The 18,043-nt window shown below is 32.1% G+C and overlaps 2 protein-coding genes across 2 annotated transcripts; both read left to right on the forward strand.

The window, feature by feature from the left end:
- The first annotated feature begins 8,502 nt into the window (after positions 1 to 8,502).
- LOC149209122 (casparian strip membrane protein 1-like) lies at positions 8,503 to 10,024 on the forward strand. Its single transcript, XM_089394224.1, has 3 exons — positions 8,503 to 8,810; positions 8,951 to 9,074; positions 9,587 to 10,024. The coding sequence occupies exons 1-3, from the start codon at positions 8,581 to 8,583 to the stop codon at positions 9,806 to 9,808; spliced, it is 576 nt and encodes a 191-aa protein (XP_089250350.1). The 5' UTR covers positions 8,503 to 8,580; the 3' UTR covers positions 9,809 to 10,024.
- Positions 10,025 to 15,589: 5,565 nt separating this feature from the next.
- Positions 15,590 to 16,652, forward strand: LOC149209123 (casparian strip membrane protein 1-like). Its single transcript, XM_089394225.1, has 2 exons — positions 15,590 to 15,928; positions 16,378 to 16,652. The coding sequence occupies exons 1-2, from the start codon at positions 15,827 to 15,829 to the stop codon at positions 16,597 to 16,599; spliced, it is 324 nt and encodes a 107-aa protein (XP_089250351.1). The 5' UTR covers positions 15,590 to 15,826; the 3' UTR covers positions 16,600 to 16,652.
- The last annotated feature ends 1,391 nt before the right edge of the window (positions 16,653 to 18,043 follow it).

The raw sequence follows: 18,043 nt of genomic DNA on the forward strand, positions 1-18,043 counted from the left end.
TAGAGTCATCGATTGAGTTCTGTATCCAACATTTGGCTCGGTGCTCTTTCTTTATGAGTTCAACAGTTGCATTCCTCTGATTATTGGTCATGGTTGCCCATGCCTATTGGATTGGTTGTACACAAGTGTTCTGAAGTGTATCCCAAGACTCTTGGGCTTGCAAAAACGTCTTTATCTATAAAAACCAAAACTCGTAATTTTTCCTAAACAAAATAAATATCTATGACAAAGTGCTAAAAAAAACAAATTTTAAATATAGATTCACAACTTTTTTAACCAACTCCTTTTCAAATCCTTTTGATTTCTTTTGACCCAACAAAAAAATATTTGAAATTAAACAACCCGTTTCCTTTATAACGAATTTCTTTTAAAAGAAACTTGATTAAACCAACTCCTTTTATATATAACAAATTTCATTAAACAAATTCCAAACTCCTTTTACACCAAACAAACTCTTTTTATCGAACCCCTTTTTTTAAAACAATACATGTGATTTCTCAAAATAATACCTCTTTCCAAGAAATCGCATAAGCCCTTTTTCAAAAATTCGTAAGCCTTTTCAAACTTCACAACGAAAGTGTGGCTGTTGACTTTTTAAACAAGGCTTTGTTGTTGTTTAAAATACATTTTTGAATGCATATATGGATTCAACACCCTCAAAAACCCCGGGGCACTTGAATTATGCATATTAAACAATTCAAAATCACAATTCAAACTCAAGTTTTAAAAAATGTAGTGAAAAAGGTCATTTCTTCTATAAGTTAGACTAAGCCTAACTTATATATTGATTTATTATTATTATCATTATTATTTTAAATAATTTTATAATTTAATTAGTTTTTATGATTTTTTTAGTACCATGAGATGGTAAGTGTTTTGATGCTTATTATACATTCCAGTCACTTTTGGTTACTCTAGTTATAAAAATAATTAATATATCAGTTAAATATATATACATTTAAAAAAAACATGTAACAATTTTTTTAACCATGGAGACTACCTTCACTTTACCATACAATTTCTTAACCTCTAAATAAGCTTTGTGACAATCCTATGACCCAATTCCATGTCATACTAATACTACATACCCAAAAAAATTGCAATTCATGTTTATATGACAAATGTTTAATGACATTTTTTAATTAATCAATTCAATTAAGAAGGGGAAAAGGGCATAACTGATTTGTAGATACATTGCAACCTTTATCTATGACTATTACTAAGAATATTCTAGAAAATTCTATGCAAACTAAATCCCTACCATCTACCTAATAATTAACGTAGCCATATAAATAGCTATATATATCCATCATAACTCTTAGTCTACCAAATGCAGAGAGAGATCAAATCTCTCAATATGCAAACTTCTTTTAAGTGCAAAAATTGAGAAAAGACTTGCACTTCGAGAGATATGATTCCTCTCATAACTTGGTAGATCCTTAGTTAAGATAGATCCACGATGGTTCTTAATAACATTACTTATATTGCATAAATTTCAAATATTTGTATATAAAAGTATTCCCATTTACAAAATTTCCCTTGAGTTAGGCTCTCTATTATTATTAATGTTTTATTATTTATTATTTGAGCAAAGATCTAAATGTTTACAAACATTTACACCACTACTACATCACCTCCATATTGAGCTATAAAGCACCTCCCAAACCAATTAAATGGTTTATAATTGAGGATAGGAATCAATTTATAATAAGTATTAAAATACTTATTTCATGATATGCCTCATTGTGCTAAAATTTAAAAATTTTAAAAATATATAACTAGATTATAACTTTTATTATTATTATTATTATTATAAAATAGTTAATATAAGTATTAAACATGTATACATTCAAAAAAACACGGAACAAGATTTTTACCCATGGAGATTTACCCTCACATTACCATGGAGATTCTTAATTTGTATATATACTTTGTTATAATGTAATGGTAAAAGGCCATGGCTTATGGATACCACATATCCAAAAAACCATAACTCATTTCAAATGGCGCTCATTCATATGGCATTTTCTTTATAATTAATCAATTTAATTAAAAGGTTAAAAAAAGTATAACTAAATTTTGGAGATAAATCTCGACCTTTGATTTGTGCATACTATCATGAATGTTCTAGAATATTCCATGTAGATTAAATCCTTACCATATATCTAATAATTATTGATAATTAAACATTAAAATTGTGAAAGTTTTGTTCTAAAATGCACCCGATTATCTATAATGTAATTATTAGTATTTAAATTAAAATGATCAAATTCCGATTTCAAAGTAGACAGGACTCTCCATGTAAATATTTGATATTTTAAATAAATGAAAATTCAAACTTCTAAAATAATATAAACAAAATTAATTAATAATTTAAATTTGGTATTAATTTTTATTTTTTTTAATTAAAAATAGTCATATGTATGTGTATTATTTTAGATATTTACAAAGAATGTTGTCATCCTTTCCCTTAAATTCAATTATTGTAGGTGATATTTTGAATTGATATTGAGTATATCCTTATATTATATTTTAACTTTGTTTTTAAATGACCTTAAACTTTTATTTATATATATATATATATATATATATATTACATAGTTATTATAGTCAAACTATAATTATCCTATCAATTATAGTACAATATTTGTTAATATCAATATTTGACTATATTCATGATAATGATAATTATGTCAATATTAATATATAAAAATTTAATAAAAAAATGTTTGTCATAAGTTTTTCACTATAATTATTTGTAAAGTAGTATGGTCATATAAACAAAATGGTCAGTAAATGTTGATAGGTATCAATTCATAATAAACATCAAAACACTTCATAATACATTTTACTTTATTAAAATTAAAAAAAAAATCATAAAAACTAATTAAATTATAACTTTATTTTACATTATCATTATTATTAATTATAAAAAAGTTAGCATATAACTTAAATATATATACATTTAAAAGCATTGAACAAAATTCTTAATTATGGAGATTTACCCCACTTTTGTACGAAGATTCTAAATTTGTAAATAGGCATCATTACAATACCAATACAAAAGTCCAAAATATCATAAATCATTTCATATGGCATTTGTTCATATGTCATTTCTTAAAATTAATCAATTCAATTGAAAGGAAAAAAAATGATTTAATAATTTGGAGATAAATCTCAATCTTTGATTTAGGTACACTACTAAAATTAATTTAAAATATTCCACACAAATTAAAAATCCCCGATCACTTAATAATATATATATATATATATATATATATATATATATATATATATATATATATATATATATATATATATATATATATACCCTTCTTCTTTTTATTGTTAGTTATAAAAATACTATTAATAATATGCATTTTCTTAAATCATTTTTCAATATTGAAGCGAGATGTCTTTAGTAAGATTTTTTGGAAGCTTTTCGAGTGGATTTTTCCACTCTAATTTTTCTAAAATCCGGTAGGAATTCATTGAAATCACAAGTTTCATGGGTATCCCCTGCACAGTAAAAGTGCCTTAAAAGTTTTTGAGGATGATAAATCCATATACAATAAAAAATAACTAATTCAAATAACACAAACCAAAATTTCACCACAAACTTTTCTATGAGATCCCTACACCAAACACTCTAAAAAATAACACTAAAAACAACTCCATATCAAATCCTCTAATATATACTTTATTTTAAAGGACAATAATAGAATTTGAAGTGTCACTTATAAACATATAACAAATATTTTATCACAATGTTAGTCGACACGTGGTCCAGTAGCCTTTGCAAGCTTTACAAGACGGAGAGCATAAGGATGATTGCTTTTAGTTCTAAGATTATGTATTAGAAAACTTGTGTGGATTTATATATATATATATATCTATATATATATATATATAATTTAATAATTATAATTATAATTTAATCTGTAATAAATATTTATTTTAATAATTATAAATGGATATATATTTAGTATATATTTTTTAGTTATAATTAACAAATAATATTAATAAACATCACAATAACATAAGGCATTGGATGGCACTTCAAATTTCATAGCTTGGAAAGATAGAATGGAAGTTTTGTTGGATGACAATGGAGTATTGGAGTACACACAAAATGATATTCCAAAATCAGTAACATCAAATACACAATAGCTAGCTCAGTGCAAGAAAGACATAACAAAATCCAGGAGGATTATCCTGGAGGGAGTCAAAGACCATGTGGTTTTGAGTTTGCATGACATGAAAATTGCTTATGCAATGTGGAAAACCCTCACAAAGATATTCGAAAGTAGTAGTGATGCCAAAAACTTGGCATTGAAAGATAAGCTTAGAAACATTCAAATGCAGGAAAATGAAACCATTGTTCAGTACCTATCCAGATTCACTTAGGTCAGGGATGAACTTGGAGGAGCAGGAGAGATTGTGGCGCCATATGATCTTGTGACCTTAGCACTCCTTGGTATTCTAAAGTCATAGCACAACTATCAAGATTCAATTAATGGAAGAGACAAGCTCCCAAATTAGGAGAGGCTTTGGTCTAACTTGGTGTTGGAGGAGATTAGAAGAAACGTTAGAGATGGAGTCTCATCCAGATCTGATGAGGAAGAATATTGAACTCTAGTTTGAAAAGGAAATAATTCCAAAGGAAAAAAGGTCCAAGGCGAGGAAGAATACAATTGGAATCATGGAAGGAAGAAAGACCTTAGTAAAATTAAATGGTTTCACTGCCATGAGTATGGACACTATGCAACCAAGTTTCCACATAAGAAAGCCAACAAGGATCTTGCAACAATAGCAACAGGAGATGCTCTCACATCATAATTCGAGTTGGATTTCACCCTCATTTCTTGCATGGAAAACACAATAAGAGGGAGTGAGTGATACCTAGACTCTGGTGCTTCATATCATATGACAAGAAATAAGGAGTTCTTCAAAATCTTAGAGGAGAAGGACCTACAATTACCCATAGAGGTTGGATATGATGGTAAATATAGTACCAAAGGGATTGGAACTATCACCTTTAAGAGGGGGTGTGGCTCTCATATTCACCTAAAGAATGTAATGTATGTTCCTAGCCTGAATACAAATATAGTTTCTGTAGCTGTACTTGAAGACATAGGATATGATGTGGTGTTCAGTAGAGGGAAGGCATATCTAAAGCATGTTGGTACTGGACAAGTAAAAAAGAATGGTGTTCGAGTTAAAAATATCTACAAGCTAGAGGTATATTTTGCCATGCATGCAATTATACCTCCAAGAGTGAGCTGGGGCGATGTAATGTCTTAGTCCCAGAGGTGCAAAGATTTGGGCAGGTTTCATAGGAGAACAACAACAATTGCAGTATACTCTTCTCATAGATCATTTCCCTTGCTACAGGGGCCTACATTATTCAATAACATAAGGATCAATGTCAGCTGATGAAGTAAAATCTTCAGTTATAGAGCATAGGATAGTAGTAGTCGGAGACTTACGAGACAGTTGCAACTTAAAGACATAATTGATTTAGTATTATAAATGCTTCTCAATTGCAGTTGTTGCAATATAAATAACGACAATGAGAGGGAGTGTCAGTTGTGTTACAATACATTCCTTAGGAGGAGTAGGATTAGGGTTGTGCAAAACCCTTTTCTTGCTAAGAGGGAGTGTTAAACTGTAGCAAGAAAAGGCTTCATTTGACTTGTGTCTTAGTCAAATGGAGAAATTTGAATTTCCACATCAACAAGATGACTTGAGTTTCAGTTAGTAGGAGTGACATGGCCAAGCCACTTAGATAATTTAGTCAATTCGATTTTGTGTGCAAAGAGTAGAGTTATGTATGGGTTGATTGCTACAATCCAGCAATCTAGTGGAGTTATAGTTAGCGAAACTTAGTTATCTGAGCTCTAGTCATGAATAAAGTTAAGATGTGTTCAATTGAGTAGTTGTAATTGTTGTTAACTCGTTGATCTCTCAGCTAACTAGTCAATTTACTAAAAATAGCCCTAGTCATGCATACAATTCGAATTTCTTAGTTGAGTGGAGGAAAAAGGCATTAATGTAATCATTATTGTATACTAGTGAGTGTACATAGTTTTCATGTAGCAGGTGAGGAATTCTCTTGTGATCACGCAAGTAAATAGGAGCTCTTCCTATTCTTTAGGAGTAGGAATTGTGCAAGGAAATAAGAGGAAGCAAGAGGCTTATTTTGGCTAAGTATTGTCTAGAGCAAACTTAGGAGGAGATTAGTTGCAGTGCAGATTGAGCTTCAAGGACTGAATCAGTCATTGTAATAGATATATATTCTCATATGATATAATACAAATAGGGGAGGGGTTTTTCCAAGTTGGGTTCCCTAGTAGAATTTTTTTTTTCTTTGTGATTAATGATTGCATGCGTTTCTATGTATGTTTTCCCTTCCGCATATTGAGTAGAAGAAAATTGTGTCTATTGTTTTCAGTTTGAATTCATTAGTAGATGCAAATTTCAAGCTATTTCTGCATAATCCAATTTTGAGCTTTTTCCTCCACATGTTTATTTGGTATATATCTATGCTCTTGGTTGATAAGGGCTTCATAAAGAGCAATCACATGGAAAACTAGGTCTAAGATGACCTCTTCATAGTGATGTTGGGATTGGTTGGCTTGATTTCAGGCTCCTTACGGAGAGGCAAGAGGTGGATTATTGGATGAGGGAGTGAAAGTAGAGGGGAAACCTCTACCGCTTCCTTGATGAGAGTCTACAAGATTTCTTTGAGTTATATTGACGAGAGAAGGTTGGTAGGAGAAAGAACAGGGAGAAGGGTAAAAAGAGGGGGTTTAATTTAGTTGAATGAGGAGTGATTGAGGGATAGTGAGGGTATGATCACAGGTGAAGGACAATCAAGAGAGATGAAATTTGATATAGAGCCAGAGGAGTGAAGGTCGTATGAGGACAAAGTGAAAACAGAGGGGAGATGACATTGAAACTGGATTGAGAATCAAATGAGGGGCGCTAGGAGAGATGAATATTGATTACAAGGATGGATCAAATTAAGTTATTGGGTAAGGATGCTCTGATCCAAAATCCATGATGCCAAAGAGAGGAACAAATAATAGAAATTCGATTTGAAGGGAATTGAATTGGACTAACAATGACCTTCCTTGGTGGTGGAGGAGCTTACATTGAAGAAGCAGATGACACAATTTGTTGTTGCTCAAATTATAGGTCACACGAGGTAAAATTAGACATATAGATAAGATAATATATGTAGGAAGCTGTGCATGATCTTGATAAGGAGGTGAGGGCATCTCAATTTGAAAAAAAAAATTCTAAGACCAAGAAGGAACATTTTGTCCATCATTAGAGCGCACCAAACTTATTTTAAAGAGATCACCGCTTACGTAGTTCTGCATTCAAGATTGTGCATGATACCGAGGTGATTATGATGAGAGGTGCCCCTGATTACCATGCCCTCAAATGATTGAATGTGGGAGTTCTAGTAATGATGGTAGACTATCATTGCAGCATGATAATATAGAGTGTTCATCATTTGGTGTGAGACAACTCTACTTGGAGTTGTACTAGTCTAGTACTTGTTATCATGATGGCATTGAAGAGTCATTTGGCTGGGCATCATTGGGTTAATGCATTTCACATTGTCTAAGGGGGTGGAAACTATGTTGATCTATGCGGGGGGATGTTTTTCCATTAAGTGAGAGAAAAATGGGGAATTTCACTCTAGGGCACCCTCCTTGGGGAATGATGCTTTAATGTTAATATCTTTAAACAAGAGAAATATTATTTAAAAATTCCTAAAATAATTTATTATTAAATATAAGATAAATATAAATAAAAAACTAATATTTTCATGATAAATAAAATAATTTTTATTGCCAATTAAAAAAATCACTAAATTTATAGATAAAATTTATTATTTATTATTTATAATTTTATTCTAAAATAATAAAATATAGAAAAATGTAAAGATGGTATTTTAAATTTAATTGTAATGGCAAGAAAATAAACATATTTTTAGCTATAAAATTTACTTAAATTTTACATTAAAATTAATTAAAATATCTTATTATGAAATCCATTAAAATGTTTTTTATCATTAAATTTATTTAAATGGTAAATTAAAAAATAATTAAAATGTCTTTCTTCTTGACTTTTGTGACGAAGGACAAATATCAATTCACTCAATTTGACGCGTGATCTTGTCTTTCCTCGGCATTAAATCAAAAGAAGATTCACGAGAAAGGCCTTGTACCTAAACCATTATAACCAACTCCACGACCAGAAGTTTATAGAATTCCCGACAATAAGACTATTTTAATTTGACACCACACCTGCAACATCCTCAATGCCAATAGCGGGATGACGTTTTGACAGAGCAGGTATTCCATTCAATAATTACAAATCAAAGATATGGAAACACTTCGTGGAGCAGGTATGCCCACGACATGCTGCATGTACCCAAACCTATACCTAGTTGACTACAATAAACTAATTCCCAGACGTAGAAATGACAGCATGTATCTCTGCTCTTCTCAAATTCGTTAATTGAATATAACTTTGAGGAAAATACACCAGTTCGGAAAAATTATGGAGCGCCCTACATCAGAAGGAGACCATATTATTAAGGAATCAGACTCAGCCTCATCTGTATGGGGATGGAGAAAAAGAGTTGCAGTGTTTGATTTCATTATGAGAATATTCGGCATACTGGCAACGCTGGCTGCAGCCATCGCCATGGGCACAGCAGACGAAAAGCTTCCTTTCTTCACGCAGTTCTTCCAATTTGAGGCCAAATATAGCGACTTGCCAGCCTTCACGTATCCATTAAAACCTATCCAGTTTTCTTTCCTGGTTGGAAAAATCCTTTTCTGAGTTTGAGACGAGTTTATCCATACTCGGACTATACTTCCATTTCAGTTTTAAACCTAACTGAGATATTTTGTTAGATTGTATGCAGGTATTTTGTCATAGCTAATGCCATAGCAGCAGGATACTTTATACTATCGCTACCCATTTCAATATTCAATATGATCAGCCCCCATGGAGAGGCCTCGAAGCTTATTCTCATCATTTTCGATGTGGTAAATATAAATCATCTAACTAGTTAATCCAAAAATTTTAATATTATTTCGCTGCTAGATGAGAAGTGAGAGAAGCAGTGACAGAGTATTATAGTTTTATTGGCAAGTTGGTAGTGTAATAAATATTTTGAAAATTAGAATTATAAGTTGGGCAATTTAAAAAAAAATGTTTTTTATTTTCAACTTTTTTAATAGACAGATTCTTTCATACTATAGCATTTTGAGGAGATAGTATCTTATCCCACTATAAAACTCCTGAAAATTAGTTCTTATCCTAACAATGCTCATTTTCTCTTAATAATAATTTTCAAAATTTGAAAATTTTATCTCTATGACTTCACTTTAAATTTAGAAATAATAATATTTTTTAATCTATCCTTGTTATGCATAATGCTATTCTCTTTTTATCTACCAATGATTTAATCAAAATTGACCATCCAAAGATAAATTCATATACCAATGGCTTAATTTTAGTGTGAAAACATGGCATTTATATATCCACTTTGTTACAGGGGATGGCCGTTGTGGACACATCAGGAGCCTCCGCAGCAGCTGCTATTGTGGATGTGGCTCGCAGGGGAGTCTCCCGAGCCAACTGGTTTTCTTTCTGTCAGCAGTTCGGTTCATTCTGTGAGCGTGTCAGTGATGTACTGATTGCTTCCTCAGGTGCAGCCGTCATATTTGTTCTCCTTGTTGCATTTAATTCGTCTGCTCTATATAGGCGTGGATCTTAAAATTACTGGCCGACTTTTATGTTTGTATAACAGTGTGACACCAATTTATATTAGAAGAGATTTAGAATGGCACCAGCAAGATGCCATTTGCTTCAATAAAATTCTCTCTAAAAATATGAGTAGCAGGAGTTTTTCGGGAGCCTCCGTGTTTCATAGAATGTGAGACTATCATGTTAAAATTGAAATGCATATGCCTCTGGTCAATTTGAAATAGTTTTAACGGATGGGTTTGTTTTTCTATCTGATCCTCTGCCGAAAACAAATTTGGTCTCTGCTTTCATTTTCTGTTTCTAACAGTATGGTCTAATTATTGTACGTTTTTGAATTTGGTTAAATAATATTTCATATTTTAATAGTAAAAAAAATTCTTGGGTTGAAATTTGCTAAATAATATTTTATATTTAAGTATTGAGGAGTTTTAGCAGTGCATTACATTACATATCATTTTAGAATTCAACTGGGTTAAGTCATTCATCTATGATCATTTCCATGAGAGATAGTCTTAACTAACTAATTTCTCATGATTTTTGAATAGTACACTTAGTACTCATTGCATCTAGTGATGCTCATAGTGGTGAAGAAGTGGGATTGAAACTAGTGAAATGGGGTAGCAAGCTAAGTGACCTTGATTGTGAGAAAACTCTAAAGTTAAGCACTCTTGAGCCAAAGGCGAGGCGATGTGGGATGGAGATGTGAGATGGGTGACCTCTCGGGAAGTCCTGGTTAGTGGTAAACAAATTTTCATTAAATTTATTATATGTTTTTTATTGGAATTTGGCTAAACAATATTTATATTTTAATTGTAAAAAAAATTCATTAAATTTTAACACAATAAAATATATTTTAATTTTTATATATAATAGAAATTTAATTACTCAAACTTGTAATTCCAATAAATTTCTCTCAAATTTATTGAGAAGAGTTTTCAGCGAAAATCACATCAAAATTCATTTGTTGACGTTTTCGAACCAACGAGCGTGGTTCATCGTCAGGACAAGTTGAAGAACAAGATAGAGAACGCAGATCATCCGACTGCTATATTTGACTCGGCAACTAGACTGGATCAAGGACTACTAAGAAACGGCTATATTTGACTTAAAAACAAGACAAAGGAACAGAGAAAGGAAAAAAATAATTAGTTAATTAATTTGTAAGTTAGTTTAGTTAAATTTATTATCATATTTGAATAAACAAAATGCTAGAAATTAATTATTAAAAGTATAAATCAATAATCTATTAATTATTAAGAGTATGAATCAATAATCTAATAATCTCAAATTAGGAATAAATTTCATAATAAAATAAACCCTAAAAATCTCCAAAATACATAGAAAAAAATGGCATTGTGTCCATATTGGCTCACTGCTTTGCTTGCTTTGTAGGAATATTTAGGAACCCACAGTCAGAAAAATGATGGCACTTCCTATTGGCTAATTGCTTTAATTAGTTGATTGCTTTGCTTGTTTTTCCAGAATATTTCAAAATTAGACAGACATTGATTCCACAATTGTGAGATATTCCCCAAATCTACACTCAGTTAAGATAAAAAAAACGGCTATATTTGACTGGGCAACAAGATTAAAGAATAGAAAAAAGAAAAAAATAATTAATTAATTAATTTGTAAGTTAGTTTAGTTATATTTATTATCATATTTGAATAAACAAAATGTTAATAACTAATTATTAAATATATAAATGAATAATCTATTAATTATTAAAAGTATGAATCAATAATCTCAAATTAAGAATAAATTCCATAATAAAATAGACCCTAAAAATCTCCAAAATACATAAAAATGGCATTGTCTCCGGATTGGCTCACTGCTTTGCTTGCTTTTTAGGAATGTTTAGGAACCCAGAGTCAGAAAAAGGATGGCACTGTTTTCCTATTGGCTAATTGCTTTAATAGGTTCACTGCTTTGCTTGTTTTCCCAGAATATTTCAAAATCAGACAGATATTGACTCCACAAGTGTGAGATATTCCCCAAATCTACACTAAGTTAAGGTAAACTTTTTGAAACACCAAAACCAATCAGTGGAAAAACAAGTTTAATTTCAAAATTTATGCAGTGCCGAATACGACGCAGCAATTCATCAAATACAATGACACCTGGAAAGTAACTCATTTTCTGTTTAAATAAGCCTACACAACACAATAAAATTCAGCTATATTAAAGTGCCATACTCAACACATTGGTTCTGTCATCCAACTGATTCATACACACTGACTGTTTGCAACAATCAAACCAGCGTTGCATGAAACACAAATAACTCTGGCAATGCAGAATTCTAAGCCTTCGAGACTCGACCTTGGTTTCTACTTTCAAGACCAATTACATAAAGACTCACGATCAGCTGGTCATGAGAATGAAATAAGATGCTCCGGTAATTAACTGGACCTTTTATTTGCAGAAATACAGATTCTGCCAGCAAAATATATACACAATAAATAGAAAATCGCAAATTTCATTTTGCAGGCCATATCAAGTGACTGAAATATAGCAACTGTGTTGTAGTTCTTATTCCTACCATAAGAGAGAGAAGGAACATTACCATTGGTTGTTCACCGCCTTTTACCCTGTTACCCAGGGTACCTGTTCCTTCCCGAGATTTCCTATTCTCATATGTTGCAAATGCAGGGCAGAAGGCCAAATCACCACCCCTTACTCATGCTTCTGCGACAGTGGTTACCACTCATGAATGAACAAGCAGCCCACGAGCTTCAGCCCAAGGCTGTAAGAACGACGATGCTCTTCATTATCATATTACTTTTTGCATAGAAATAACAACTCGAAAATCGGCGAGAAAAAGATGGTGCAGAAATAAAAACTCGAAAATAGACTGCAAAAAGACGTGTACCAAAATTCTAAGGCTCTGAAAGGAAATGATGTGTCCACCAACATGAGGACATTTGATGTTAACAAGACTGTTCAGCAGCAAGAACAGCGAAGGAAACAACAAAACCTTAGATTTATCAGTAGAAACCAGCTTTGGCTAAGCACTAATCGAGCGGTTCTACATTGCAGTTTGAAAGAGCGAGAAATTTCCGAAACAAGATATGAATATTGTGATTGTTATCCATGTTACTGTTCAATATGAATATTGTTCAATATGAACATTGTGATTGTTGTCCATGTTATTCTTCAAACAAGTAGGGTAACAATGTAGCAATAGCTTATTGTCACTTCAGCAAAAGCTTTTTGCTCTTTACAGACTTTCACAGATACGAGGAGTCTCGATATGAGAAGAATCACTTGGAGAGATAGATCAATGGTAGGATGTATAGTGATTCCAAAACATATACACAAGAGAGGCTCAGATTATAAGCTTACTTGTTTAGAAGCAATATGTATGGCTCTCTAAGAAGGCGTAAGAGGATGCTTGGGTCTAGGTTTGAGAAGTATGTTTTGATAAGGAGTGCCCTAAACCAAAGAATCCTATTAGAATAAGGTTTCTAAGCAATCTTTGTGAAGTTGGAGTTACAAAGTTACGGGACCACAAAGAAGCCCTAGTGGACCCAAACAAGGTGAAGGGTTTGGGGTTGAAAAACAAACTAATGGACTTGACCAAGTTAGGGATGAGAAGAGGATAAAAGGAATTAGATTTCTCTTGAAATTTGAATGCAATCATCCTAGTGAAGGTACTAATCCAAGGAAACCTAGGAAGAAAAATGGTCTTTGAGCTAGGGCTTGCAATATCTTGAGATGCCACAGTCAGATAAACCTCAAACTTGGAGGACCTCTTAAGAAGACCCCAACACAGTTCTTGACAATTTTTCAAGGATTTTTTACTGCTAGAAATAATTTTGTGTGATGCCTTAGGAAACCTACTAGGGTTAGGCCTTAGAAAAGGAGAAGAGGTGAGAAAAGTTTTCTTTTGATGATCACCTAGGACTACACCAATGCTTAGCTTATTTGGAGAATGGATTCTAATGAGATCAATGTTTAGCAAGGCTTATTCCCAACCAAGGAGTCTTCCTGTAACTTTGTATGGCTCTTGAAGCTACAACTAGGTCACTAGTAGAATTTACACTTCTTATTGTTGCAATTGATGAATTATCAAGGCAAAGCATGAGTCTTCATGTACCCCTAGGACAACAATTCACCATACAAAATCATATGAAAAATCCCTTAGAAAGATAATATTAGCAACTTTGCATTAGCATTAGGGTAGCTTCACCAAATTCATGAATGAAAATATTTCATAGACCATTACATGAGACAAAGTACAAGATAAAACATGAAAAATAGTACTCACACATATAGTGAAATTATTCCAATCATCAAAGTGCAAGAAAATCGAAGCTCGAAGACACGAATTAAGCTCTTCCAAACTTCAAAATGCATTAATAATCCAATTCGTCCATCAAGATGGATAGTGAAATTTCCAGAAGAAACAATGATCCAAATTTGAGTGATGATCATCACATCAATATATATCCTCCCTAAGGGGTTCAATTTCCCTAATTATGCCTAATAATTCCCCAACTAATAAAATAATGTGAAAAAATAACATCCCTTGGTGATAAACTTGCCAAGATAGCTCCATAATACAATAATAAGCTTCCTAAGAGGGAAAAATAATAGATGCAATGGATCGAAGGGCCATTGAAGAGGCAAAATGGAGACAAATGTGTGCCAAGATGGATAAATGAGTTTGAAACATAGTGATTAGGGAGTTGGCCCCTTGATATCCAAGAAAACAACCTATGGTGTCCCCAAGTGGCTGTGAGGGCACAAAACATCATCATCAGTCTCCAAATGGATTGAACAAACCTATATCCTATCTGCAAGGGCTATAAAAATGGTTCAATCCATCCCATTGTCTTTCATGGTGAGACACATTCTCATCTGGGCCCTAGATCAATTGTCAAGTATGGTACAAGAGTGGAACCGGTAGGGAAAGGTGGTCCAGGTGCATCATCATCATTCAGAATGTGGAATACGAGCAAGCAATAGATGGAACTGAAAAATCCCATGAAGTGGCAATATTCTCTGAGATATGGTGGAGACCCATAACTCTAAACGCTCACCCTACAAATGCTAATATAACCCTCTAGAGGGGTTGGACTCCATATAGAGAGACCAAACCCAAGATGAAAACCCAGTTACAATCTTGTATAAGATCCACTGTGTCCCCTTACCTTCCAATGCAACAGATTATTAGTGTAATTAAGTAAATGAACATGGAAAATTTTAGGGGCTAATATTGACAGATGGGCTAATTTTCCATGATTTTTCCAAAAAAAAATATTCACCAATTTCCATTTTTTATAAAAATGATTCGCTCAAATTTAATAATATAAAATTATTTTACCTTAAAAATAACTAACATTATATAGAGAATATATAAAATCATTATAAATTTTAATAATTTTACAAATACATCAATAAACATTTTATAGTTTGTATATTAGGGACTAGTGAGATTCTCCAATGTTTTTAAACTTCAAGATAATTTTCCATCCTTAAAATTTTCCTTGTAAATAAGTTTACAAATCACAGAACCAAGTAGGCACTCATGGTGGCATGCCCTTTCTTAGTGGGCTTTACAACGTAGAAGTGACTCCAAGTTCAAGAATAAGGTTATCCAAAGACCCTATAATGTGGTTTTAACCTCTAAAGGGGTGACTTGTCCATGGTACATGGATGGAATATTAAAGAGTGTGTGATATAATGGTGGAATGGAATGGGGCATCAGGGGAAAGCTCTAAGTCTTTGATTTCATTATGAGAATATTTGACATAGTGGCGAGGCTGGCTGCAGCGGTTGCCATGGGCACAGCAGACGAAAAGCTTCCTTTCTTCACGCAGTTCTTCCAAGTTGAGGCCAAATATAGCGACTTGCCAGCCTTCACGTATCCAGTAAAACCTATCCAGTTTTCTTTCCTAGTTGGAAAAATCCTTTTCTCAGTTCGAGACGAGTTTGTTCATACTCGGACTATACTTTCATTTCGGTTTTAAACCTAACTGAAATATTTTGTTAGATTGTATGCAGGTATTTTGTCATAGCTAATGCCATGGCAGCAAGATACTTAATACTATCTCTACCCATTTCAATATTCAATATGATCAGACCCCATGTAGAGGCCTCGAAGCTTATTCTCATCATTTTTGATGCGGTAAATATAAATTATTTTTCTAGTTAATCTAAATTTTTTAATATATTATTTAGCTGGTAGATGAGAAGGGAGAGTGTTTTTCATCTTCAATCTTTTTAATGAGCAGATTCTTTTTTACCCAAATATTTTGAGAGTAAACATAGAACAATACCAGATTCCACTATAAAACTCATGAAAATTAGTTCTTATCCTAGCAATGTTCATTTTATCTTAACACTAATTTTTAAAATTGAGTTGATCATTTCTTTATAAGATCTTAATTTCTTTTTAGTTAGAATTTTTATATCTATAATCTAAAAATAATAATATTTTTTTAATATATTCTTATTATGAGAATTGATATCCTACCCATGATTTAATCAAAATTGACCATCCAGAGATAAATTCATATACCAATGGTTTAATTTTCACTGTGAAAACATGGAATTTATATATCCACTTTGTTACAGGTGATGGCCGTTGTGGATACATCAGGAGCCTCCGCAGAAGCTGCTATTGTGGATGTGGCTCGCAGGGGAGTCTCCCAAGCCAACTGGTTTTCTTTCTGTCAGCCGTTCGGTTCATTCTGTGAGCGTGTCAGTGATGTACTGATTGCTTCTTCCGGTGCAGCCGTCATATTTGTTCTCCTCATCGCATTTAATTCGTCTGCTCTATATAGGCGTGGACCTTAAAATTACTGGCTGACTTGTATGTTTGTATAACAGTGTGACACCAATTTATGTTAGAACAGATTTAGAATGGCACTGGCAAGATGCCAATTGCTTCAATAAAATTCTCTCTAAAAATATGAGCAGCAGGAGTTTTTCGCGAGCCTCCGAGTTTCATACAATGTGAGACTATCATGTTAAAATTGAAATGCAGAGAATGCATATGCCTGTGGTCAATTTGAAATAGTTTTAACGGATGGATTTGTTTTCTATTTGATCCTCTGCCGAAAACAAAATTTGGTATCTGCTCAGTGCAAACATTTTCTGTTTTTAATGGTATAGTCTAATTATCGTATGTTTTTGGTTAGAATTTGGTTAAACAATATTTTAGTAGTAAAAAAAATTTGGTTGAAATTTGCTAAACAAAATTTATATTCAAGTATTAAGGGATTTTCGCAGTGCATTACATTAAATATCGTTTTGGGATTCAATCCCATTAAGTCATTCATCTATGACCATTTCCATGACAGGTAGTAGTAACTGACTAATTTTTGAGTAGTCCACTTAGCACTAATTGAATCGGGTGATGTTCACAGGGGTGAAAAAATGGGATTGAAACTAGTGAAATGGGGTAGCAAGGTAGCAAGTTAAGTGGGCTTGATTGTGGGGCAAACTCCACAGTTAAGCGGGCTTGAGTTAGAGGCGATCTGGGATGGGTGATCTCCCCACTTCTTCACCCCTGTGAGCATTACTAGATACAATGAGTGCTAAGTGGACTATTCAAAAATCATGAGAAATTAGTCAGTTATGACTACCTCTCATGGAAATGGTCATAATGCCAAAATGATATCTAATATTTTATATTTTAGTGGTAAACAAATTTTCATTAAATTTATTATATGTTTTTTTATTGGAATTTGGCTAAACAATATTTTATATTTTAATTGTAAACAAATTTTCATTAAATTTTAACACAATAAAATATATTTTTAATTTTATATATAATAGACATCTAATTACTCAAACTTGTAATTCCAATAAATTTCTTTTAAATTTATTGAGAAGAGTTTTCAGCGAAAATCACATCATGATTCATTTGTTGGCGCGTTTAGAACCAACGAGTGTGCTTCATCCTAAGAACAAGTTGAATAACTAGATTATGGCTGTATTTTAAATAGTGAGAGCAGATCATCCAACGACTGGATCAACTGCTACTAAAAAACGGATATGTTTGACTGGACAACAAGACCAAGAAATAAGGAAAAGAAAATAATAATTAATTAATTAATTAATTAATTAATTTATAAATTAATTTAGTTATATTTAATATCATATTTATATAAAAATTATATAAAAATTACTCATAATTAATTATTAAGAATATGAATCAATAATTTATTATTTATTAAAAGTATGAATCAATAATCTCAAATTATAAATAAATTCCATAATAAAATAGACCCTAAAA

The sequence above is a fragment of the Pinus tabuliformis genome, chromosome 1_2, assembly GCF_031772625.1.
Source record: "Pinus tabuliformis cultivar Carrire ecotype Pingquan chromosome 1_2, CPIR1, whole genome shotgun sequence".
Classification (NCBI taxonomy): Eukaryota; Viridiplantae; Streptophyta; class Pinopsida; order Pinales; family Pinaceae; genus Pinus; species Pinus tabuliformis.